The sequence below is a fragment of the Eutrigla gurnardus genome (genome assembly GCF_963514095.1).
Source record: "Eutrigla gurnardus genome assembly, chromosome: 12".
Taxonomy (NCBI): Eukaryota; Metazoa; Chordata; class Actinopteri; order Perciformes; family Triglidae; genus Eutrigla; species Eutrigla gurnardus.
In genome coordinates, this window is record NC_139926.1 from 9,444,276 (window position 1) to 9,470,142 (window position 25,867).

Consider the following 25,867-nt stretch of genomic DNA (forward strand, 5'->3'; position numbering starts at 1 on the left):
GAAGCAACAGACATTTCGAAGGGTTTTGCGAGCTAAGACACTCATGCCTTTTTTAAGCCTGATTAAATGAATCACTAGCACAACCTATTGCAGATTTCCAGGTGTGTGTGTGTGTGTGTGTGTGTGTGTGTGTGTGTGTGTGTGTGTGTGTGTGTGTGTGTGTGTGTGTGTGTGTGTGTGTGTGTGTGTGTGTGTGTGTGTGTCGAGGGAAGGACATTATTATTATTGAGTACATTTGTCAGTAACATTGTGCCCAGCAATGACTATCAGACAGTACAGATCTTCAGATAAGCGCATGCATACACTCCTCCCCCGGGGGGGTGAAATGTGTGTTTGCCAGCAGACACTGTACTACGAGCTTCAACTCCACTTAACAATCTTTGACACACACACACACACACACACACAGTCTTTATGTAGGTCCGGGGCAGTGATGCGTGTGATATAACCTACATCTTCAGGGCTTCTGCTGAACAGCCAGGGAGCTCCGTTATGAAACATAGAGAGGAGGAAAAGTAGTGCTTGTTCTGCCACATTCAGCCAAACCTAAACCTTTTCTCTTTTACATAAATCATCTCCACTCTGGTTCCTAAAAAACCTGGCCTTAGGATCATTTAAATTGTCCCCTGTGCTTGTTAATAGAATAACCATTTGACAGCACCCCCTCCAACACACACACACACACACACACAAAACCACACCCACACACAAACACACACAAAACCACACACACACACACACACACACACACACACACACACACACACAGGCATACAAACACACACCAGCACCACCAGCACCCTGCTGAGTGCCCTTTGGCAAACCACAGACTTCCTGTCAAATCATAACCTCTAAACTGTTTGCCTACAGGAAATAGCAGAGTGACATACAATAACAATGATCAACTATTATTTATATGATTATAAAACAATAATAATAATAAAATAAGCCTTTAATATTATTATTATTGTTGTTATTATTATAATATAGTAGTAGAAGAAGCAGCATTTTTATAATAATGTATTTTAAAACATTTGTATATAAAAGTATTATATTATAAAAGTAGCAATAAAGTTTGCTAATATTTCTACTTAATAATTAAAATAAACTGTATTAATGAAGTGCTTTTCAAACCGAAGTTATAAACTATTGCATGGTTGAACCAAGTTTAAAATATTTCAAATTAAAGCAGGTAAACAAAATAAATGGACTGAAACGAATACCAGGCTTTTTGAAAGTATACGTTTATGAATTGATTTCAAGGATGTCAGTGATTCTTCAAGCCAGACAGAGGGCCATTGACAGTCAGTGTTTAGTACTAAGTGTACTTAGTGCTGCTCATCTGCTTTGAAGAATGACATTATTACCTTAGATATTATTCCTTCATATGTTCTTCATAGAGTGTGTAGTCATTAACTCGGTTATTTCATTGAATAATGCATTATGTTTACACGAGATACTTTTAAATTGATGATCCACATCTTTCCTCTGAGACAGAAGTCTGTAGGACCACACCCACTGAAAGATCAAGGAGATGTTATTGAATCCAAAACTTTAAAAGGCCAAAAGTCATATTTGTGGAAGTTTGTCTTTTTGTGCCAAAATCTGAGTGTTCATTCAAAAAAAGAGTGTTTTATGTTGGTAAAATTAAATAAAAGTTAACACCCCCTTGAATTTGATCTGATTTTCCTGCTTTGAGCAGAATTAACTAAAACATCTCATTCCCTCTGTGCAGAGCGTATCTTCGAGGATCATGAGAACCTGGTGGAGAACCTGCTCAACTGGACCAGAGACAGCCAGAACCGCCTGATGTTCACTGAACGCATCGAGAAGTATGCTCTGTTCAAAAACCCCCAGGTGAGATACACACACACATACAAACACATCGAGGGGTTTACTAAAAGACAACTGTTTGCTTAAATATGCAGATGTTTTTTTTATATCGCTAACCAGTCTCTCCTGCTCCGTCTGCTGCAGAACTATTTGTTGGGGCGGAAGGAAACATGCGAGATGGCTGAAAGAAACAAAGAGGCTCTATTAGAGGTTAGTCTGTTTTTCTCTTCCCTCAAATGCACCAGAAACGCTCAATTTCAGCCAGAAATTAATTGGAAAGTTTCCATCTCACCATCTTCAGAATGTTAACCAGTGTTGATATTGAATTGGCAGTCCAATGTATGTGCACACCATTTCAGTAAAAGTCTGACACTTTCACATTCAGCTAGCACAACAATTATAGCAATAGTGGTGTGCTCATTTCATACATTTAAAGGAATGCTTCATCCACAAAATTAATATTTCTATATCAGTTGTGTTACCTTACCTTAGTTGTGTTATGACTTCTTGAAGAAAACTTTGTTATTCTTGCATGCCTCTACAGTGAATGATCCATTTTAGTAAATCGGGCACCATTTTACAACAGCAAATCTGTATCAAAACATCCGATTAGAAACTTTCAAACCGTATAATCCAAGTCTCGTTTATCCAGTCGTTCTTCTTGAATGTACATGAATGCGTAGAAGATCTAGAAAGCAAACCTCTTCTCACAGTGGTGAATAATTCTTCACTAGTCAGTCTGTCGGCATTCATTCTTTAGTTCAACGTGTGAAATATGGTGTCCACTGAAACTGAACAAGCGATAACAAGTATCTGCTGTTCTCCGTTTGTGTGTGCCAGGAGTGTTTTGGCGGCAGCTCTGTGTCCGTCCCCGAGATGGAGGGAGTGTTGTGGCTGAAAGAGGACGGGAAGAAGTCGTGGAAGAAGCGCTACTTTCTGCTGAGGGCTTCTGGCATCTACTATGTTCCCAAGGGAAAAGCCAAGGTGTGTGATGACAAGATGCTGAGGGCAATGAGGAGAAAACAACAGTGTTGATGCCTGTTTAATTGTAAAACTGTGTTTGTTTTAGGCATCCAGAGACCTGGTGTGTTTTCTCCAGTTGGACCATGTTAATGTCTACCATGGCCAGGACTACAAGAGCAAGTACAAGGCTCCTACTGACTACTGCATGGTGCTGAAGGTACATTCACACGCAAACACACATACACACAGGCGTGGTGGCATTTGGGATGAATTACTACTGTCTGGTTTGTGGCACCATAGGCTCCCAGTGTCACCTAGTGGTGTGACAGAGTAATAACAGCCATTTCAAAGAAAAGACAGAAACTATTACGATAAATACAACAAAAGTATTTCCGTTGTATTTGCATGTATACTAAAGTGTTTTTATGATTTTTTTATTTTAAGACAATACATACATCGAAGTGTTTGTAGCAGCAAAAGTGACAGGGATTGTAGTAATAGTACTAAGTATGCTGTAGAGCAGGCCTACTCAACTGCCACTGGTCAGTTCTGTTTACAAATAAATCAAATTTAACAAATTCATAACTGATGACGTTGTGTCGTGAAAACATTTTGCTCACTGGCAACTCAAGTAAACTTTTTTTGTTATAATAAAAACAAGATAGAAATGTATATAATACAGTATTACAACTTCTGTATTACAATGTGTGAACATTGGATAAACACTCTCTCAAAAGGCTACAGGTCACAGAAGCCTATAAATTGTTGTGAAATTGAATACCAGTAGTAGATATATTCTGTATTCTGAATTCTTCACGGCGCGGTCCACTAATTATCATTATCATTAAAGCCCTAACACAGTGTGTGTGTGTGTGTGTGTGTGTGTGTGTGTGTGTGTGTGTGTGTGTGTGTGTGTGTGTGTGTGTGTGTGTGTAGCATCCTCAGATCCAGAAGAAGTCTCAGTACATCAAGTACCTCTGCTGTGATGACGTCAGAACCCTCCAACAATGGATCAACAGTATTCGAATCGCCAAGGTAAAATCGTTTCCAGCCGTTAAAACATAAAATGTTGCTGCCATGCTGCACTGTGTTTAGTGAGATGATCATGCAGTAAATCATACCGAACCACTTCCTTCAGTGCAGTTAATGGGTTTATTGTAAGTTCCATTTAGTTGATTACATGCCAATACCTGTCTGTCTGCCTGTCTGTCTGTCTATCAGTACGGGAAGCAGCTGTACATCAACTTCCAGGAGGCAATGAGGAGGACGGAGGCGGCCTACGATTGGTCCTCCCTCTCTTCCTCCTCCATCAAGTCAGGATCCAGCTCCTCCAGCCTTCCAGGTCTGTCCGTCTGACTGATTTGGTTGACACATTTCTACACTTCAACAGCCACATTCTTTATTTTTTATAAGAGATTTTCCACAAGTCACAAAAACAGCAAAACATTCACCACAGTCATTTTTCAATACTAATAATAGTCATCAATGAATAAAATGGAATTGGCATCAAAATGTTAAACAAAACTTACTTTTTAGTGTGTGTCCTCACCGCAGAGTCGCAGTCCAACCACTCCAGCCAATCAGACAGTGGCGTATCAGAGATGACATCATCAGGCCACACCCGCTCCCAGAGTGTTGTCAGCTCCATCTTCTCCGACGCCTGGAGGAGAGGAACACAAGGAGAGGTGTGAACACACGCAAACTCACTCCCTCACTCTGTCCTGTCATTGTCCTGTTTACCTGTGGACTACATTTCCCATGTTTCCCCTCTGCTTCCCTGCCAGAGGTCAAAGATGAAGGGACGTATGCCAGTTCCTCTTTGTGCAGGAGGAGGAGGGAGTGGAGGTTAGACAGGAAGCGATGTAACAGGAATGTTAACAGTTTGACTGCAGCCTGTAACACACTAAGATGTTTGTGTTGGTGCTTTGAACTGACCCGTCTTTGAAACCAGTTTGCATCGCACTACTTTAATTATCAGATACCGATAATGATGTAGCGTTAGCCTATGCTCTGAAACTCCATGCCCTCTGGAAGTGTGGACTATCTGTTCTGACTATCATTGACCTTATTCCCTGTTGCAATGTGCTTGGAGTTTTAATAGCTGTTCTTTTTGTGTGACTGCACTGGTTAACTGTTTGATTACATGCATCTGGTCTTGGATTGTTAGGTTTTAGAAACATGACAGTGGTTGAGTTTGTTTGTAGTTTTGTTTCTCCTTTCTCTCTCCTCTAATCGTCTCCTTCCCTTCTCTTCACCTCCATCTCTCCATTTCCCTACCTCCATGCTCCCTCGTCTACATTTCTCTCTCCAGATGATGAAGATCGACCCTATCAGTAGACCTATCCCTGTCCAGATACTCCCCCCCCAGCCCTCAGCCCCACCCTCCCGGACCAGCTACACCGATGGCCTCGTCCCATCTGAGGATTCCTCTCCGTCACCGCCGTCTCCACCTCCACCTCTTGCCCCCATTGCAAATCTGGCCCATCAGTCAGCAACTACCCCCTCATACATCAAGTACAGCACGCTGGCTCGCCTGCAAGGCCAGAACCAGTCCTGGACACAGCCGGCAGGTGCCGCCCCACTTACCCTTCCCACCCAGTCTCCTAAATCCAATTACAATACCCTCCCAGCAGCTTACAGCACCTCCCCTCCACTACCACCGTCTCCTCCACCTCCTCCTCCACCCATAACGCCAGCTCCTGGCTCAGCTATGGCTGCACTGAAATTTGGTCTGTCAAGTCCCTCTGCTCTCCCACCACCACCCCCGCCCGAGGAGGACATGCCCTCCTACCTCCCGCCTCCTCCACCGGAGAGCCTGGAGGCCAATGGGTTACCTCTGCCTCCCCCTCCAGACCCCATCCTCGACTCCTGCACCAACCTCTCCAACAGTGGTCTCCAGCAGTTCCTGTCACAGAAGTTTCCGAACATGCAGTATGACTTCAGCCAAGACATCAGTGAGGATAATTCTCCTCCACCTCCAGCTGAGCTTTCACCTCCAGCCTCCCTGCAAATAATCCGGCCTCTGTCGCCAAATGCACCCCCTCTTGCACCTCCCAAAACGTTCACTGGTGGTTTTCCCCCTCAAACTGCTCGCAAACCCTCAGGTCCTTCTTCCCTTCCAATCGCCCTCTCCCCTGTGTCACCAACACAACCCTACAGCAGCCATGGGCCAGTTAAAAAGCAGCAGAGCTTCTCAACAGGACATTCCCCAAATCAGCCACCTCCCACTCTGCCAAAGCAACACAGCCTCTCCTCCAAAAACCTCACACTGTCCCCCTCCTCTTCCTCTTCTTCAGTCTCCATCGCGGCCGCTACATCCTCTTTGGTCAAACAGATTGTCAATCAATTCCCAGGAAACTCTGCCCCTTCCTCTCTGCCCGCCTCCAACTCCATGGAAGGATCTAAGTTCACTGCTCCTCAGTCTCCTCCAGCGGTCAAGGCCAAACCAAAATGGCAGCCAGGGGGCGTTGTGGCTCCACAGTCCCCAGAGTTTCCCCCACCTCCTTCTGAAAACTCCCTGGGAGATTTCCCTCTTCCTCCCTCTTCATCTTCCTCCAAGACGGGCTCCCCCTTAAAAAAGTCACCATCCACCTCATCCACAGGATCCACAGGATCCACCAAGCGAGGGCCTCCACTGGCCCCACAAAGAGCCTCCTCCATCCGGTCTAGCTCATCAGGCGAGACCCAGGATGAGAGGCCAAAGAAGGTAGAGAGCCTGGTCAACAAATTTGGTCAAACGCCTCAAACTGGTCCCTCGTCTAGCTCCTCGTCTGCGACTGGGTCTCCTTCAATAGATTCCTCAGCACTTCCTGCGCCGCTGCCGAAGCCTGGGAAACTGAATTTGGCAAACCTCCCGCTGGCAATCCAGGGGCTGCAAACAGGCCAGCACCATCAGCCCTCTGAGTTTCCATCCCCTCCTCCCCCACCTCCCCCCTCCCAGCCTCCTCACCTCGACTCATCACCTGACTACTTCCCGCCTCCCCCCAGTGACTTTGAGCTTTTCCCTCCTCCTCCCCACCCATCAGACTTCCATCACCCACCAAAGGTCGCTGTGGTGAACCCTCAGCCTCAGATGCATCCACCTCAACAGTCAGCACCTTCCTCCTTGTCGTCGTCGTCATGGAAACAAGGTTCACTGAAAAAGGGGGCAGTCCTTCCACCAACGCTGAACCGGAGGACCAGCAACACGACCATGTATGACAATACAACTTCAATGCCCCTCTCGCCGCCTCCTCTGTCTCAGACCCCACCTCCCTCTCTTTCCTCTTATTCTTCTTCCTCCTCTCCTGTCCCCCCCACCTCCCCAAAATCTCCAGGGCCAAGCTCCCTGACACTGAAGCCCCACTTCCTGGAAGACCTCAACCGCACCCTTAAGAGGAAGTCAGTGTCCCGCCATGGCTCGCTCACGTCTACCTCCCTCTTCTCCTCCTCTAAAATGGAGCCTGTGGGCACCATGGACGACATGGCGCTCCTACCGCCTCCTCCCCCTGAGCTCCTGCAGCAGCAGGGTGTCCGAGGACACTCCAAGACTTTGTCTCGCCACCACACGCACTCCCACTCCACCAAACATGCCAACATCTCAGGCTATGCAACGCTGCGGCGAGGCCCGCCTCCCGCTCCTCCAAAACGGGACCAAAGCACCAAACTAACCGGTGACTGGTAGAAAGGACACTGGGTGGAACCTAAGGAACTGAATTGACTATTTAGGTCTCATGCAGAAAAGAAATAATCAATGTATGTCTTGACTTGTCCGTCTCCCCTAAACCATCCACCCTTGGATTCCGAGCAAGTAGCAAGCCGTCTTTCCTACTCTTAATCTCAGATTATGATTGTTCCTATATCCTCATTATTACTATCATTACCAATACATGTTTAGCCCAACAACATGAGTGAATATATATATATATATATATATATATATATATATATATATATATATATATATATATATATATACATACACATACATATGTATACAAGCAAGCCAGAAAAATCACCTATCAAGCTTTTTTGACAATGGTCATGCCGCTTTGCATTGAAATATACAAAAACAAGACTTGAATGACAACAGCAACAGAGACAATTTGCTGCACAATAACTGGTACTGCATGGAGCCGTGGCAATGGAAGTAACGCTACTGGTGAAAGGAAGGAGTGATCAATTGAAGGAAGAAGAAAAGTGAGAGTGGGATGATGTGTATAGAAATGTATGTGGTGAACTGAAGGGGGGGCATTGCCGTTTATTTCAAACTTTTTGTGTGTTTTTATAAAAGATTATTTAATACTGGAAAGATATTATTATTATAATTATTTTAAGCTTTTAAGAAGTGTTAAAAGAGAATGAGTTTGACTGGACATGGGTCTGTATTCATAAAATATATCTGAGTCACCAAACTAGTCACTGAGTTTGTATTTGGATCATTACATCTAATTATATGTCTTTACTTTCCGAGGTTATATCACTACCATTTGTTCTCATGTCTTCACTTCTCTGTGTAAAGGTAGATGTCCTGGAGGCCACTGGAACATAGATGCACATTCAGATCTATCTTTCCCTGGTGGCAGCTGTCAAAATGCCCCATTCAGATTCAAATGTGTTAATATCAAATAGTTTGGAATTGTCAGGACTGTCCCAAAGACCTTCCTTTAATCTGAGCTCAGCCGAAGACTCTGTTCTTTTCATCTAAACAACTGGTCCATCACTTTGCTAGTTTTTTTTTTTTTTTTTTTTTTTTTTAAAGTGTGTGTGTCCACTAAGCCCAAAGGAATGCTCTGGGAACAAGTGCCTGGTAAATGAAATGCTCAAACTGCTCACAGGTGTGTCACATGATTATACCATGCAGATATCCTGTGCAGACTGTAACTGCTGTGATGCCGACTATTAGCTTTCTGACATATTGAAGCCTGGAGTTTAGGTTTACCTTTCCCTCACTGCCACCATTGTCAAATACTGCAGCCAGAAAATCTGAATTCGGGCAAAAGTCGAGGAGGAGCTGGTGTGGGACAACAAGCAGCAGCTAACACTGGTAGTACTCTAGCTAGCACCACCCAGTGGTAGTATCAAAAAAAAAGAAAATGTGCCCGTTCCAGAGGCCTCATGGATTAACAGGATTCTCCTGTCAATTATTTACAGTCGCAACTAAATTCATGAGCTCCCGTATAACTTGGGGTGATGTTGGTGGTTTGCCTCTGTTTCTACTTTTGTAACCAGTGACGACGTAACTTTAAAGTGCAGCCGCCTGTACTCTGTTAGATATTTTAATGAGCGACAAACACAACACCCTCTTTGAATCATTCAGCCAGATATTTAGAGTTGAAATCATGTGATTAACTGATCAATAGGAAATCAATCTGAGAGGCGTGATTCTTGTTTTTAGCAACATGTTCGGGGGAAAAGTGTGTTAATTAGAAAATAGTCACAATAGTATGTTTTTTGGGGGTAGATACTTCAGATTAGATATCCAGCTGGATAAACAGTCATAGTTCGCTTGTCTGCTGCTCCATCCAAGCATCCTTCCACTCTTACAGTTGCAGAAACATGGTCTGTCATTTTAATGACATGGTCTGTCATTTTACCAGATCATCTGATAAAGGCTTTCTAAACACATTCAGCGATCATAGGTTTTTAGATATTATGTGCAGCGAATCCTCGGTCTGTTTCTACCTTCCTGTTTTTATCGCCGTTGCAGTAAATTATCTGCATGACATGTCACCACCGGTGCAACAGCACAGATGCCAAAAATGTGTTATTACTACTCCAGTTTTGATTTTTAATGTGCAATCGTTTCTGTTTTTGAAGTACTCTGATTTAATTTGAATGTATAATTACTATTGTTACATCATGATTTCAGTTCATTTTGACATCAAATGTGTTTTGTGATATTGTTAGAGGGGAGAATTCACCCGAGAGAAGTACTTCCTATGTCCACTGCCCTGCAGGAAAAATAATCACTTGGCCTACATCGTGGTGTGTATCAGAGACACTCAAGAACAACATACAGTTTAAAACTGATCAATGTCTTAAAATGTCTTGCTCAAGGACACCCAGCAGAGCCCATGGCTGCTATTGGTGTCAAACCTGCTGTTGCATTTAAAATAAATGAGAAATGAGTCAAACTGAAGTGCAGATTCTAGTTTTTACACCGGTCTAATTTGATTGGGCCTTATTCAACAAGCGTTCTTAATCATCTTGTTTATTATTATTTTCATTATTTTACAAAGCATTATGACCTTTTGAAATTAAACTACACTAACACATTCATTCTTATACATTACTAAACAGTTCTGTGGGTTTGCAACTCAAACAAGGAGCTGGAGACGCATGGCTCATATACGCATCTTTGAGTAATTCATCAGAAATTCCACTGGGCTCTATGCACATAATGATTTTTCTTATTAGTAGATGGAGGACCTACCCTGGCCCCCTGGTTGATGACACCACCAGCCCTCAGTCTGGGGGCCATCGAGCACACTATCAGCATCTTAATAGGATACTGGATGTGTTTGTACACAGCAGGTGGCGAGGACAGACGAACCAACCACTGAACGAGTACCAGAATCCCGTGCATCTTGTTTTAGTATTATTTAATATTCACTACTGACACTACAAAATGTAACAGCTCGTTTGCTGTTTACTTCCTGCAGCAGTCGGCTTCTTCCACTTCAGATCGACTGATGTTTTCTAACATTTAGAGTCCACTTGTTTACTGTCTTTAGATTTTGGTTTCTGCATTCTTTATTCCTGTCTCAACTTTCTTCTCAAGTTCTGTATGCAAATTCTGTGAGTGCACACGGCCCTTTCATAGGCTTTGACAGGGCGTTTACATATGCAAATTAGGAAGAATGCTTAATAGATATATTATTATTATAGTATAGTATAGTATTTTTATACCATACTACTCTATGTCTAGAATAGGATTTTAACAAAAGTAATTTAAACAAATCTTATAGTATAGTAAGTCAGAATGATATATGATATAGTATGAGGAAAAAAGTCATAAAATGTAATGGAATAGTTTGACGAAAAAGTTACTCTATAGTACATTGATAAAAGTCATGAAAAAAGGTCTCAGTTAAGTATGTCAAATAAATAATCGAAAAAGTATTGTATAATAGGTTTTTAGTCTACGTTGAAAAAGCCATTAAAAAGTCATAGTATAGTATGCCATAAAAAGTCATAACAGTTCATAGTATTGTGTAAAAAATCATAAATCATAAAAAAGTCAAAATATATGTTGAAAAATTCATAGTATAGCATGTCCAAAAAAGTTATAGTATGTTGAAAAAAGTCACAGTATAGTGTCGAAAAAATCCATAAAAAGTCATAGTATAGTATGTCGAAAAAGTCGTAATATAGCACTTTTTCGACATACTATACATTTACAAATGTTTACATTTACATTTATGTTGTAAAAAAATTATAAAGTGTCCACAAAAAAGACAGAAAAGTATGTCGAAAGTCATAGGAAGACATAGTATTGATTGTTGAAAAAGTGAAAAATTATAGTATGTCGAAAGATATCATAGTATAGTGTGTCGAAAAAGCCCATAAAAAAGTCATAGTATAGTGTGTTGAAAAAATCCATAAAAAAGTCACAGTATATTGTGTAAAAAAATACATACAAAGTCATAGCATATTTTGTCAAAAAATCCATAAAGAGTCATAGTATATTGTGTCAAATAAAATTAATAAAAAGTCATAGATTAGCGTGTCGAAAAAAATCCCCCAAAAAGTCATGGTATAGTGTTGAAAAAAATCCATTAAAAAGTCATAGTAGACTATAGTGTGTCAAAAAGTCAGAAAAACATCATAGTATAGTATGTCAAAAAATAAAAGTATAGTGTGTCAAAAAATGTCAAAAAGTTAGTATGTCAAAGAAATGAATGAAAATGGTCATAATATAGCATGGTTTATACATTGGAGGATTTTCCAGCACTAATTACAGTTATCACAGTAAACGGCCCATGTTACCTGCAACAACAACATATCCAACAAGGCAATTAATCACGTAAACATATTGATGAAGTTTCTGATCCTTCGATTAGAGCTTTACTGCCTAGGGGTTAAATTAGATTGTTTAGACTCTGGCTGCAAGATGTGCTAATGCTAGCTACAGCTGTTGTGCTAAAGGTAGCTATGGCTGCCACGGGAGATTTATCTTTCAAGCTCTGATAAAAGGTGAACTCTTTAGCTTTCAGATTCATCGTATTCTTTTCTAGACGTGTTGACTTCTCCCGTCCATCTTGTGACGGGCGAGGAGGCAGAGAAAAATCCCGTTGGCCGAGCACGCAAGGAACCGGAGCCACTACAAAAAAACAAAGTCAGAGTCTGGCCAAATTCTCTCTCAACAAAATCATGTCTGGTGCATGATTTATATTTCACGCTCTGATAAAAGGTGAACTCTTTAGCTTTCAGATTCATCGTATTCTTTTCTCGACGTGTTGACTTCTCCAGCTTTGCTACTTCTGGTCGCTCTGATTCCCTCGGGCGACTCTGCGTGCAGCTTCATGAGCATCCCCCCTTGGTGGTATAGTACACGCGACTGACTAATGGTGCAACTTGATCAGTCAGTGAGTTACTTACTGACTTACTTACGTACTTACTCAGCCACAGAGCCACTTATAGGCTGGCCAAAAATTAAGATCACAATTGCATGAACATTTTTTCAATTCATTTTAATTCATGGTGGACATTCATCAGGTCAACCGTACAAGCAACGGATCCTTCCCATATAAACACAGACAGAAAAACAATAGCTCAACTGATATGGATCACCATGCCTTTGCCAGCCTTTCAGTTACACATAACATCCACTATATCAGAAGACTCATGCATACAAATAAAGACACTTTAACATTCAGAAGCTTACACTGTATAACATTATTCTCCTATGCACAGGAAACATGGATTATGTATTATATGTATATATATATATATATATATATATATATATATATATATATATATAGAAAGCTTCACGTTTATCTGAGCACTGTAGTTTTTAGCAAACATTCTTCAAATGGGAGTAAAAAGCTGTAAAGGATATACCAGGTGTGTCACCTGCAAAACAAGAGGCCTGTAATGACATGTGCATTTATAACCCTTATTGTTGATAGGCACAGAGAGGGAAAGGAATAATCCAAAAATAATCCTTAATTTTGAATTGCAGTGTGATTACAGTCTCTGTTTGTATGTTATCCATTGATTATCTTTTGAGAAATGGCTCCCGGCAGTGTGTAGAACAGCAGAGCCAGGAACAGCACTGTGATGAGGATGACCAGGGCGATGATGATGTACTTCTTGTAGCTTCGCCACACCAAGTGGAAGAAACACTTGAACGGATTGACAAACCACGAGAAGGAAGTGTCTGGACGACTGGGCAATAAAGAGAGGAGAAGCGAGAATCAACTTGTGTCATTCAGTAGGACATTTATGGAATTGTTATTTGTTTTAAATAACTTAATTAAAGGAGAGAGAATAACTCAGACAAAATCAATTTACCAATGTTCATTTTTATTCTTTTCTACTCATTTACCGTTAAAGCCAGCCAATTACAAAATCAATATACGGCTTTTGGTCTGAGGTCAGTTGTGTACTCAAATCTAAATAATACTGCTATGTCTCAAAGACAAACTACCAGAAAGGAACAAGGCAGCTAGTTATCACCACTTGTACACTTTCACCTGCAACAGGTCATCATGAGAATGGCATATTTTCAGTAGAGTCATAGTAGTTTTGGTGTTAAGTCACTGTTTTCTCGTTCTGATGAGGTCCTACTTCTGAACACGTACTCCTTCACAGTAAGAACACATGCACCAGACATGATTTTGTTGAGAGGGAATTTGGCCAGACTCTTACTTTGGTTTTGGTAGTGGCTCCGGTTCCTTACGTGCTCGGCCAACGGGATTTTTCTCGGCCTCCTCGCCCGTCACAAGATGGAACTCCGCCTCCACTTTCCCCTGATGCAAATAACACACCCGTCAATCACTATTTCCACAGCTGTCAGTCAACGTCTCAAAAAGTGTTTTTGTCAGTCCGCATGACTTGGTTTGTACTGTGTGTTTATGTGTGTGTCTGTGTGTGTGTTTGTGTACCGTCAGGTCTCCAGACTTGCCGAGAGGCCACCAGCCTCTTGCTCTCTTCTGCTGAAAGATTGAGATTCTCTCTGTCCCGTCCGTCAACATGTCCATCTTACATGACTTTGCTGTCTTTGCACCCCGTGGGAAACGGTGGAGGTTCAACTCCACCGTGCCTACGCAACACACACAAACGCACATGTGTCAGTCACATGTACAAATAGAGAAACGCAGATGCACATTGAGAAGCAGTCACCCACCTAGGAAGTCGTCAGAGGAGAGTGTCTCAAAGTCCCAGACCTGCAGACTGAGGATGGCAGGAAGCTTCTGCTCCGTTTTATCCAGAGAGAAAATATGCTCTTTTTTCCTCACCACTAATACCTGTGAGAGAGGGATGAAGACATAGATGTGTTGACATTGCGATATTGTTTTGCAAGTCATACTTATATCAGCAGGGTTCACAAGGTGTGAGTCTGTCTGTCTGTCTGTCTGTCTGTCTGTCTGTCAGTACCTTCTCAGCAGGCAGGTAGCTGAAGGGGAACACAAAGCGCCAGTTGAAGTTTCCTTCTCCGGTCAGAGAGTTGTGGTGGACGTCCGTCTCCTGTCGGTCATCCTCTAAACCTTTCAACCAACTACAGAGAAAGATCGACAGTAGCAGTGTTCACATTTGTTATTATTAAAGGGAAGAGTCAAGTAGGCTTTTTGTACAAGAAAATATATTGTTTAGAATTTGCAACTAAAAGCATTATTCTTCATTTGGAATGGATAAAGAAGGAGCTTGTAATTACCCCTTGATGTAGATATCACTGGACTGTTGACCGGTCAGGAAGCTGCTGTCCTCTAGAATCACATCCTCTGTGTTCCAGATGATGATACGCAGCTCGTATCTGAATACACACACATTGGGGTGTAAGACGCCATTTAAAAAACAAATGTAGTTTAATCAAGATTGGCCTTCAAGTGTCTCACCCTTTTGGTTTACGAGGTGAAATGTCCACTGAAGGTCCTGGATTAGGTAAGTCCATGGGAAACATGTCTACCCACATCTGGACCTGGCCCTACACACACACACACACACACACACACACAGAACTGCAGCTGTTAGTATACTGCTAGTATTAGCTATGGCCCTTCAGAATAAAAGAGTAATTTATTGGTCAGTTTTAAATTTATAATGAGCCTACGATGTCTCAATATGTTGGACATCTCTTTTATTTTGTTTAATGGTGTGAGGATAAAGTCACCAGAAGTGTTTTTTGAAAAATAATTTGCAGATTTATCATTTCTATCTGATTACATTTGTTGAAATTAAGCGTTTATTCTGACAAATTGATGGACAAAGAAAGGCACTAAAATGCCAAATTAGTTTTTACTTTTAAAGAAAAGGTTGTAAATATTGGTTTTATCACATATTACATTCAGAGAACTGTATCGTGTTATATAGTGCGAAAACAATACCTGGTCCATGCCAGGCCGATCTTTGTTGAACAGAGTTCTGGTCTCGATGTGTTCTGGTACCAGCCTGCATCCTACAGCTGGGATCTCTGCCCACCGGTGCAGGATCTTCAGGGACAAGGGCTCATAGGACTCCATTGGCTCGTCTGAGACATGCACACACCACACGACTATTAGTACTTCAGCATTTGACCCTATTATTTGTGTGAAATTGTCATAACTAGCATGAATCTTGAGCTAAAGCCAAAACTTGTTCTGTTAGGTATAGAATATTACAAAAAAAATAGTATAGATAAAAGATAAAAAAAGTAATATGTATTATGTCCAATCTTTACCTTCATCCATGAAGGTCGTCTTGCCAGTGAAAACCTTGTCAGCCACAGTGATGCGTCCTGGTCTGAATTGAGGATCGTCCAAATCATTGTCTCTGCACATCTTAGACAGCAGCTCTGACGGCTTCAGACAGTCTCTCCAGGCATTATAGCCATCACTAACAGACCAACAGTTTTAGTATGAATATTATGTAAGTTACAAGGTTTTTCCAAACATTGCAATCTTTCCTCCTTTAATGTGCTTGTTCAGATGAAAATGAGAAGTAAGAGCACAGATGAAGGGTATGAAGTAAGAGTTACTCAGGTAGGATCAGGAGGGATAATTAAACCTAAATTAACCATGTGGAAACCAGAAAATCTGGTAACAGAGTAACAGAATCCGTGAATGTTATAATTAATAATGAGGTACAGATGAAGACTTGAGGGATCAATTTACACATACATCATGAGATGACAGAGCTTTAGCCACTTTGCCCCCTTAAAGAGAGCTACCAAATCCTGGTTTATTCAGTGACAAGCCTGGATTTATGCAAATGTAATGTTTAAATATGTATCCTGCTGTATTCAGGTAATTTTTGGTTTGCCTCACTGTTCCAATCTCCTAGTTTCAAAAAATCCCTTCTAGCGACAGGTGTTGCACATGATCATAAACACTGTGATACTTGCATCAGATGGCTGTTTTCACTTAGTCAATGTGTGAACTATATCCCTATCAAACAAACAGTAAATAAATAAAGAGCTGCAAGGCAGAAATCTGGCAGAAAGGGAGACTCTGTTTGCAGGAAGGCAAAAGCCCAGACTCACATGCTGTACTCAGTAGGGAGTCCACAGCTGGCTCTGTGTCGGCTGTAGAATCGGTTCTCCAGGTCGATGCGAGTCTCTCCTATCAGGTCGTCCCCTCCCACCATGTCATGGTCATAGATCACCACTGACAGCAGAGACTCCCGAGGAAATGACGCCTGCATCTCGAAAGATCTGGGAGCAGGAAGACAGGGAGAAGTTCTGTGTCGGCATACGTGGAACAAGCTCTGCTTCAAAACACAGGGATATAGTCAGCCAGCAGCCACTTACCTCCCAAACACAGGATTCAGCTGTTTAGGGATGTAGTTGTCTCTGTCTATGATTTCTTTCTTGCCAAGCCGAATAACAATGTAAGGGTCCGCCTTCCCGTCTGGATCAGCTGGGTGCAGGTTAGACGCCTGTAGGAGGAGCAAACATCACCAGGTTGGTAGGGTTTAGTCTCACACATGTAAAATGGTTCTGGATTTGAATCCTGTGTATGAACTTTGCAGATTCTCCCTGTTTGAGTGACTTCACTGGCTTTCCTAGCTTTAAGAGATCTGAAGGTTAGATGTTGCACTGTCCCAGGAGGGAGAGTGGGTTAAAATAGGTAGGTAGGAAATGTAGGAGGATCGGGATCTGTTGGGACACTATATATATATACACATATATATATATATATACATTTGAGTGATTGCATGTTGTAAGAGGTTCCTTTAACGTTTCCAATAACAAAAGCATTTACAACTAAAATGCAATTGCAGCTATTAAATGCAGTAAAATACCAGATTTAAGGTCAGATATTGTTTAAAGAACTATAGTTTAATTGTAGTCCTAGTGTCTTTCAACTAAAATTAAGGTTAATGAGTTAGTTTGAAAATAATGAGTGTGGAATAAAGATAAGTTGGGCCTGTTCATGTTTATTGCTTTTATCTGATATTATTCAAGGTGTTATCGATAACATTCAGCCACTAGATGTCGTACTCTCCCTCCATCAGAGTTCCTGATTCAAGCTTTAAGGGCAAAATCTGCCAGTATAACTGATAAAAGTACATTGCCTTTATTCTTGCAAATTTTAACTGGGAAATATAAAAAACAGAAAGACCTGACTGTTGACTAAACACTTCATTTTTTCATTTTCATGATTTACACATAAAGTTATGCATAGGAAATGCCTTTCAGATATTTTTAATAAAGCCTATTTTTTCCAACACTATGAACAGTTATGCTGAGATGCATTTAGTCTAAATGCTTAAGAACTTTCACAGTAAACTCTTTGAACGTCTTAAAGCGATCCTTAGAAATGGGCACGCACCGAGACGATGTACACCCGTATGAGGACTTGGACCGGTTCGTTGGAAGGGATTCCTTTATCGACTCTGAGTTCCCCAGTGTCCATGTCGTCATCCCAGTCCTCTGCCTCGTCCTCATTCAGTTTATACAGGCAGAATCGCCCCTGTAGAAAAGATTATGCACATCATGGATTAGATCAATAGTGAAGATATACCAGTGGTTTGCATCGAGGACATTCAACCTTATTGTCTCACCTTGAATTTGCCTACAAATCTCTCCTCAGTTGTTCCCTCTTCCTCATTGGCTTTCCCTCTGAATAGGTCGTATGTGTTCACCCAATCATTAAAAGGCCCAAAATCTGCCTCCAGCTCCTTGTTGTATAGCTGCAGAGAGATAGTCATCATCACTGCATTGAAGTGTTTTCTCTCTGACATTTGGAGTGCTTTAAAAACAGTCAAAATATTCCGCTATTCTACTAGACTTGGGATGTCGGGTACCTTGAGTGTGGCTAATCTAGCCGGCAGACCAAGGCTTGGCTCCAGGGTGCCTTTTCCTTTCTGTTTCTTCTTCTTGTCTCCATCCGAGAAGCTGCTGACTGAACAACGACACATATTTTCAGTGGTAAACACCGACTCAAAGCACCGTGGCATGGATGTGAAGAGAAAGCAAAGTGTCACTCATCTCCACAAGAAGTTCTCTGTGATTATTATAATTATTATTAATTACCATATCTTTTTTTTTTTACATTTCATGAATGCTACTCATTTGAGCATGAAAGAACACCACACTGATCCGCCCAGAACCAAATCTTAGGTAGTTGTACACGCAGCAGAGTAGATGCAGGGCAGACAGAACCAAACATCCAGGACAACAACAGTGAACTACATTAAACAGAGCCTAACAGATCTATCTGCAGGGTTGTGCCACAGAAACCATTAAGATACAGTCGGTCCCCAAAGATTCCATCCGTCAGTAAAAGAGTTACAGAAGATTTCCTCTGAGGCGGTTACAATTACCGTAACAGAGGCTGAAAACTGCTTGAAAGGGCTCTATGTCATTAAATGTGACACAACTTCTTCAGCTGCATGTGTCCTTACCCAGAGAGTCTATTCCATCGTTGAGCAAGCTTTCATACGGCGAAGCTGCAATGCACAACAATGTGTGTGTGGGTCAGGGGTCAAAATAATGGGATCATCCTTCCTAAGACCATTTTACTCGCAAAGATCTCCATCCATGCTGAAACGCCTGAACATCAGCAATACAGATATCGTTTCTTCTTCACAATATGGATGGATGGATGGATGGATGGTAATTGATTCAATTTTGTGGACATTGATCACCTAACGGTAAAACAAATTGTAATGTTGCTGGTGTCAAACAAAAAAATAGTAGAAAACTGTATTTCCTGTTGCTGCAATGATGATGATCAGAGTACAATTATTTTTGCAAAGACTTTTGATGGTATAAATATAAACACAGGTCAATAACAGCCGTATTGACATTTTTTAAGAGACCCAGGAAAAAACACACGACATGTCGACAAAAAGCAGTGTTAGAAGATTTCACCAATTTACTATTGTTGGAGCCAAATTGAGAGTTTTCTGCTTATTCGTGTCTTTGGTTTGTTTGTGTACACAGCATTGGCACTGAGGTGGTGGGTGTGTCACTTTGGGTGTGGCCTCTGTAGTTATTACTAATGGTACTCACCTGTTCACTTCACCATGGTTGGGATCATGGGGTTGGGTGGGCACGGGGGAGCGAAACTTTCTGTTCAAAGCTATTGTTCGTCCATTCGTTTGGTTTGTGTTTATGAGTTCTTATTATTTGAAACAATAAAATCTGTAAATCTCCCATCACCTTTGCTTTTTATGGGATGGAAGCGAGTTAGCTGCAAAACAACTATGAACATACTTTTAGGCTATGTTTACATGATGATGGTCTGAACAGAAGATGCAAAAGTGGTGTTGCGTCTTCACTTTTTTTTCTTTTTTTTTTTGCGTTTAGAAGCGTTTTCGGGAGGAAATGTGCGTGTACACGGTAACGCAAAAGTGTGTGGAATTCAATTGGGTATGCATGCCAGGCGGCTAGGTGGTGCTGTGATACACTATCACACAACACCGCCATGTCTGAGCGCATGCATAGAATCTTCCTTCTTCTCTTAACTGCGCCGCGAAAACCAAAACGTGACGTAAACGCGTACACAACGTGAGCAGATCTTGGCAGTGTAGACGGAAACGCGTATTCAAGTGGAGCGTAAGTTTTCCACTCTGGAGGGTGGTTTCAGATTTTAGCGTTTTTAAGCCCCAAAAACGCAGTCACCGTCTAAACGAAAGGCACTCCCGATAAAATATTTTGTGGGTTTTACCTGCAAGCGTCCACGTGTAAACGGGGCCTAAGATATATGTAGATAAATGCTCACTGTAAATGGTCCAATGTTTCGCCGAAAAAAGGTATTTTAAGTATCCCAATAGGGAGCATTCAGGGTCAATGTGTAGAGATGAGAGTAACTATTATCGCAGTCTTTCAGACTTCAGTCACATCCCAGTAAACAGGGACCCAGTCCACTAATATGGACACCACCAGGTCTTCACAGAGAACGCAGTGTCACTTGAGAGGAGTTCTTACCTTTTTCAAAGACCTGGGGGAATGGAGAGCCTTCCTGTTTGGCCTAGAAGAGGAGCACGCATGTTCACATGTTCTATTTCTTAAAATATGTTTTAGAACTTCTGCAACAACACTCAAGAATCAGAGCTACCTGTTTCTCCACAGATGCGTAGTATTTTGACCACCAGTCAATGACACACGCTGCTGATTCATCAGCAATGGTCCGCCTCCTCCGCTTGGTGGAACGACCACGAGTGCTCTTCGCCCTGCTGTCCTGGATTTAAAAATGTACAAACATAGTAAGTGGTCCATAATCACTGAGTTATCAATGTGGTTATAGATATATAACAACATATATATATATATATATGCATTATATATTTACAGTAACTTTCACCCTTTTCATCTTGGGTTCTCCCTTGGCTGTGGGTGGGGCTGGAGGTGGAGGTGGGGCTTCATCCTCCACGGTGATCAAGAAATCTTGATTTGTGAGAGCTTCAGTTGAACTGGTTTCTCCAGATAACTGTGACGATCCTACTGGAGGTAAAATCACAATGTTAGACAGCAGACAATGAGGAAAATGTAGTAGCTGTTGTCAACGATGCTAATAATAGCAATGATTTGAAAAAAAAGTACATTGGTTAGACACACACACACACACGTATTACCCTCAGTGCTTTGTGTCTCTGGGGTCAGGGCAGGTTCAAGGCTGTACGTGACCTTGGGTGGTTTGCGTAAGGGAGCAGGTGGGGCTGGAGGTGGAGTGTATTTGAAAGCCATGAGGTTGTTGATGATGTGGTTTCCAACCAATGTGCTGCGCCCAAAGGCCCGCCAATCCACAACAGTGATGCTGAGAGGAGGGTGGAGGTGTTCATTCTCTGGTAACTCCTAAAGGATGGCAGAAATGATCATTGATTGATTGCTCAGCCGGACTCAATCCAAGGACACCATCGTTCATAGTACACTACATGGCCGAAGGTACTGTATGTGATTGTATCAGCTTTGAATACGATTAAGAAACCTCAATGCAGAAATTTGCTCCCATTTAGCATTTATCAATTATTTAGTGAGCTCTATGAGAGCTTTATTGGTCTTACCAGCTCTATGGCATCAACCAGGGTGGTGAAGTTTGGGTTGGACTTGTACTTCTGAATGACGGAGGAACGCAATGTTTCACCTGCACACTCTATGAAAACCTAGAGAAAGAGAAAAGGGTTGGTAATTAAATCACATTCTCGAGATCCTTTATTCTAATGTTTAACTACATTTGGTATTAGAATCCTGTGATAGATCCCTCCTGAGGTTTCTTCCATGTTTTTCCATATTCAAATCCAAATCAACAGTCTAATGATAGAGGGCACCATATAGGCTACTGTAAATATTGTAAAGACTCAAATCTGTAATTTGCAAAATGGATCTGTATAAATAAAATGATAGCGACTTGGCATATAGGATTTTTAGCATGGAGCATGATGGGACAATGTTTTATCGCAGATCATAATGGGATGATATAGGATTGTATTGCAGATCTTGATGGGATGATACATGGGATTTTAATATGATGGGACAATATAGGATTAACACAGATTGTGATAGAAAACACTTGCAATAAGTTCATCATGGTGAACTTCCATTACCACATATCATCATGAATATCCTTACAAGTGACTTGAAAAAGTTGTCTCACTTGCTATGCTATGTGCTTGCTTGTGTGTGTGTGTGTGTGTGTGTGTGTGTGTGTGTGTGTGTGTGTGTGTGTGTGTGTGTGTGTGTGTACCTGTGGGCGATCGACAGACAGGAACTGAACCTTCTTCAGCTCCCTCAGACCCCAGAATAACACCTAGTGGACAGAACAGACACATAAGTTAAAACCCTGCTGGGTAAAGTATTTGTACCTCTTAAAACCATCTAAACCATCTAAAGGGAACATTGCCAGAGGAACGTAAATATATTAAAAAGACCAACTCAGCTCAGTGTTTTTGTGGACCAGGTGAAACAAAACTTTATCTGAGAAGACAGGGTCACAAAAATACGGATAGTTCGAAGCCTAAGTGTCCTCAACACACTCACACACACACACACACACACACACACACACACACACACACACACACACACACACACACACACACACACATACACACGTACACAAACACACACACACACACACACACACACACACACACACACACACACACACACACACAGACAGTCAAACCTCCAGCCTGTAGGTGCTGAGAACAGGTCTGATGTTGGCAGGAACCGTGTAGATGCCTCCTTCCTGTTCCTCCAAAGCCGGCAGGCTCTGCTCTCCAGACTCTTCGATCTACACATTCGTCACAATGACACTCCATTATTGTGGCTTCACTCTACATTCTTGGAAACTAAATGGTCATTGACAAACCTGCAGAAGTTCAAATGCAGCCAATAGGTCTCCTCCTGACTGGCTGCCGCAGTGCAGCGGGCTGTACTGCAGAGTTGGAGGAGTGTAGGTGTCCGAGGCCAAGCGAACCTCGGGCACCGCCACCGTGGCTCCCAGGTACTCCGGCTTACCCTGCACACAGCAGGGGGGCGGGATGAGATCGGAGAGAGCACGTCACAAGCTCACAACAACGATTGAACCTGAAAATGACGGTCTGTCTACGTAGCATTACCAGCGCGTCGTCGTCGTACACCTCGATGACAATGCGTGGCGGCTCCCGCTGGACATGCTGCAGATTTCCGCTCAGCAGCAGGCGGCTCATCAGCAAACACTGATTCCACGTTGGACTGAGAGTCTGACTGATCACCTGGCAACAACACAGTAAGTTATTACACTATGATTGAAAGTGTACAACACAACCCAGAAAAAACACCATTACTGTCTAATAAAGTCCCATCTCAAAGAATCTGGATCAGCTGATTGGCCACCAGCGGACTTTGTCAAATTATATTCATACTGATGAACACAGCACCCATTTCAAACTGTTGCACCTCCCACACCATCGCATATTTAGCCAGATCTAATATTGTACACTCATTGGCCACCTCAGTTTTGTTTTTTCATTAGCAAACAATGTACCTATTATTTTCTAGATTAATCAATTATTAGTGTGGTCTTTAAATGCCAGAAAATAGCAAAAAATGCCCAGTTTCTCAAAGTCCAAAGTAATGTCCTTAAATGTCATGTGTTCTCGGTCCAAAACTGCATTTTCTGGTATTTGTACATGAAATTGTACATGTATGGATTGTATTGGTGTAACTAATGAAGAAGCCACTCAGTGAATCTGTCTTCACTGTCACTTGTTACAAAACCTGCCACATGTTTCTGAAGATATGTGTATAATCCTTATAGTCCTCTGCCGTGCCATAACAAAGAATACAACACTCAGGTTACAGTGGAGTAGCACTTTGACCTTTTCCACAAGCTGCATCACTCATCATCCCACGGATTTCCAGTGGCTGTCTTTGTTTGTGTGTGTTGTGAATGGTGGCGCAGCAAGCAAAATACTAAGTCACTGTACACTGAACCAGCCATTTTAGGAGTGGCAGAAGAATCTAGAGCAATATAGGCCACAGTAGCTATGTTTGATTTTGCACAAGCTCCACTTCCAACTCCATCATCCCAGAGAAACATTAGGGACGTTCTAGGAACACAAACACACACTTACATTCGTGGTTTGACAGTGTGACAGATAGGTGACTCGAGCAAAGGGGTCAGACAGGCCGGATGTGTCTGCAGCGATGAGACCACGGGCCTGATACATGTGGCACCTCAACTCGAACTGATAGTGCCCTAGAGACACGGACCCACACACAACATAACATGTAGTTTAGTGTGACTAGTCAAGAAGTTTCCCACATTTCTTACCGATTGTAATTGTAACATCTAAATGCAAAGTCAATAGAAGCCAAACACAACAGCGCTGCCATTTGCAAAGTGTGATGTTCAAAGACAAAATGACAAAAAACGGACGGACAAACGGAAGGACTGTACTAATCTGTCTGTAGCTCACCTGTGTAGAGCAGGGCTGTTGGAGGGCAGCTGGAGTCAGAGCCCCCTGTGGCCGAAGTGAACCCTGCAGGTAGGTCAGCCAACATATGGATGGAGTCTGAACAGGTTCCATACCACAGATACACATCAATCTTCGCTTGGACTGACAAGTCTGAAGTGCGCTTCCCTGGAGACTGCACATACATAAATAGATACATATCAGTTTGTCTCTGCCAGCTGTCCTACGCTGAAAAATACTTAAAGGCAGGATGAGTAGGATTTGTCCGTTAAAGTTAAAGTCGACAAATCATGTTCATTTTCAGGTTTATACTGGTATCTGGGGTTTCTGCATTTACCTTTAGAAACAGTGTTAATATCTTGCCACAGTGGATTCCTCGGGCCTCCTGTCTGCCGGAGTAGAGCAAATCTCTGGCACGGACCCGAGCATACGCAACACGCTTGTTGTTGCTTAGCAACCACACAAAAACATCAGGAACTGTGTGCTGGGGCTGCAGAAGAGTGGGAAGGCATGCACACATGTGGAAGAAAAGTTTGGATGTACAAGGTAAATAAAAAAAACAGCAGTGTCTTACACCCACCCACACACACACACACACACACACACACACACACACACACACACACACACACACACACACACACACACACACACACACACACAACCCCCCGTACCTCCTCCACAAGAAAACGTAGTTTTTCTGTAAGTTTTGTTGCATGCTGCAGCATTTCTTTTACACCTCCAGCTTTTTGTTTTCTCTCCATCAAGGACTGGGCTTCTCCTATCATACTCTCCTGCAACACAGACACACATGAAATTGAAATAATCACGCACTTCATTGGTGCAAATGCTATAATAAAAAAATACAAAATACATTTTGATGTAGTTTGATGTAACACATTATATTACATTATATAACACATTTTTCTCTCAAACAACATTAACCAATGTTCAAAATCAATAACAAATCCAAAAACGACAGTGTAATACAAAAAATAAATAGTCTTAGTAGGTAAACCAACGTTTTGGATGATAGGTCAAACCAAAAAAAATGTCCATGACTTTTTAACTGGCCACAAACTATTGAGTTGGAGTTTGCTACCACACGCTTATTAAGGCCACTGTAGGAAAAAGGATGAAAAAGAGAGGTGGGCAATATTCCCAGAAAAAAAGTCACAAATTTGCAAATTTATAAAGTGGCAAATTTTGTACTTTATTAACTTGCAAATTTGCTAGTTTTAAAATAGCAAATTTGATACTTCATAAAATCACAGATTTGCTATTTTATTACAATGCTACAACCGGCATTTATGCTAGCTAACTTTGCATGAATGTACGCATTTATTCTTCGAATTAATATATCACAACCCGTGACGCCTTGTTAAGGTCCTTACAGTGATGGCTGCTGATGGTTATTGTTAGGTTTTATTACTCTATAAACTCGCAAATTGCAACTTTCTTTCTCTGAATATTGGCCACCTCTCTCTCCATTTTTTTTTCCTACAGTGGCCCTAATATTCCGTCATAGTTTGAGGCATCG

At 41.9% G+C, this 25,867-nt stretch overlaps 2 protein-coding genes across 7 annotated transcripts in view; one reads left to right on the plus strand and one right to left on the minus strand.

Annotated features, from left to right (window-relative positions):
• Positions 1–9,891, plus strand: part of raph1a (Ras association (RalGDS/AF-6) and pleckstrin homology domains 1a) — a 79,212-nt gene extending 69,321 nt beyond the window's left edge. For all 3 annotated transcript variants that reach the window (XM_084023816.1, XM_084023818.1, XM_084023817.1), the window contains 8 exons: positions 1,736–1,857; positions 1,978–2,043; positions 2,674–2,817; positions 2,903–3,013; positions 3,733–3,831; positions 4,018–4,138; positions 4,351–4,481; positions 5,108–9,891. In XM_084023816.1, coding sequence (XP_083879942.1) covers positions 1,736–1,857; positions 1,978–2,043; positions 2,674–2,817; positions 2,903–3,013; positions 3,733–3,831; positions 4,018–4,138; positions 4,351–4,481; positions 5,108–7,459 — 3,146 coding nt within the window. In that variant the 3' untranslated portion in view covers positions 7,460–9,891. The remainder of the gene's footprint in view (positions 1–1,735; positions 1,858–1,977; positions 2,044–2,673; positions 2,818–2,902; positions 3,014–3,732; positions 3,832–4,017; positions 4,139–4,350; positions 4,482–5,107) is intronic.
• A 2,560-nt stretch (positions 9,892–12,451) lies between these two features.
• The window catches only part of fer1l6 (fer-1 like family member 6), a 32,168-nt gene continuing 18,752 nt past the window's right edge, over positions 12,452–25,867 (minus strand). For 2 of the 4 annotated variants that reach the window (XM_084022086.1, XM_084022084.1), the window contains exons 19-46: positions 25,002–25,121; positions 24,665–24,817; positions 24,331–24,502; positions 23,986–24,110; positions 22,990–23,124; positions 22,740–22,889; positions 22,554–22,661; positions 22,113–22,175; positions 21,433–21,531; positions 21,004–21,223; positions 20,733–20,872; positions 20,487–20,609; positions 20,357–20,399; positions 18,829–18,873; positions 18,229–18,326; positions 17,986–18,114; positions 17,754–17,894; positions 16,730–16,857; positions 16,463–16,633; positions 15,662–15,816; positions 15,330–15,472; positions 14,841–14,929; positions 14,660–14,758; positions 14,383–14,503; positions 14,132–14,252; positions 13,890–14,047; positions 13,654–13,754; positions 12,452–13,170 (exon numbers count right to left, since the gene is read on the minus strand). In XM_084022086.1, coding sequence (XP_083878212.1) covers positions 12,990–13,170; positions 13,654–13,754; positions 13,890–14,047; positions 14,132–14,252; positions 14,383–14,503; positions 14,660–14,758; positions 14,841–14,929; positions 15,330–15,472; positions 15,662–15,816; positions 16,463–16,633; positions 16,730–16,857; positions 17,754–17,894; positions 17,986–18,114; positions 18,229–18,326; positions 18,829–18,873; positions 20,357–20,399; positions 20,487–20,609; positions 20,733–20,872; positions 21,004–21,223; positions 21,433–21,531; positions 22,113–22,175; positions 22,554–22,661; positions 22,740–22,889; positions 22,990–23,124; positions 23,986–24,110; positions 24,331–24,502; positions 24,665–24,817; positions 25,002–25,121 — 3,531 coding nt within the window. In that variant the 3' untranslated portion in view covers positions 12,452–12,989. The remainder of the gene's footprint in view (positions 13,171–13,653; positions 13,755–13,889; positions 14,048–14,131; positions 14,253–14,382; positions 14,504–14,659; positions 14,759–14,840; positions 14,930–15,329; positions 15,473–15,661; positions 15,817–16,462; positions 16,634–16,729; positions 16,858–17,753; positions 17,895–17,985; positions 18,115–18,228; positions 18,327–18,828; positions 18,874–20,356; positions 20,400–20,486; positions 20,610–20,732; positions 20,873–21,003; positions 21,224–21,432; positions 21,532–22,112; positions 22,176–22,553; positions 22,662–22,739; positions 22,890–22,989; positions 23,125–23,985; positions 24,111–24,330; positions 24,503–24,664; positions 24,818–25,001; positions 25,122–25,867) is intronic. The other 2 variants (XM_084022085.1, XM_084022087.1) reach the window with 2 other exon arrangements.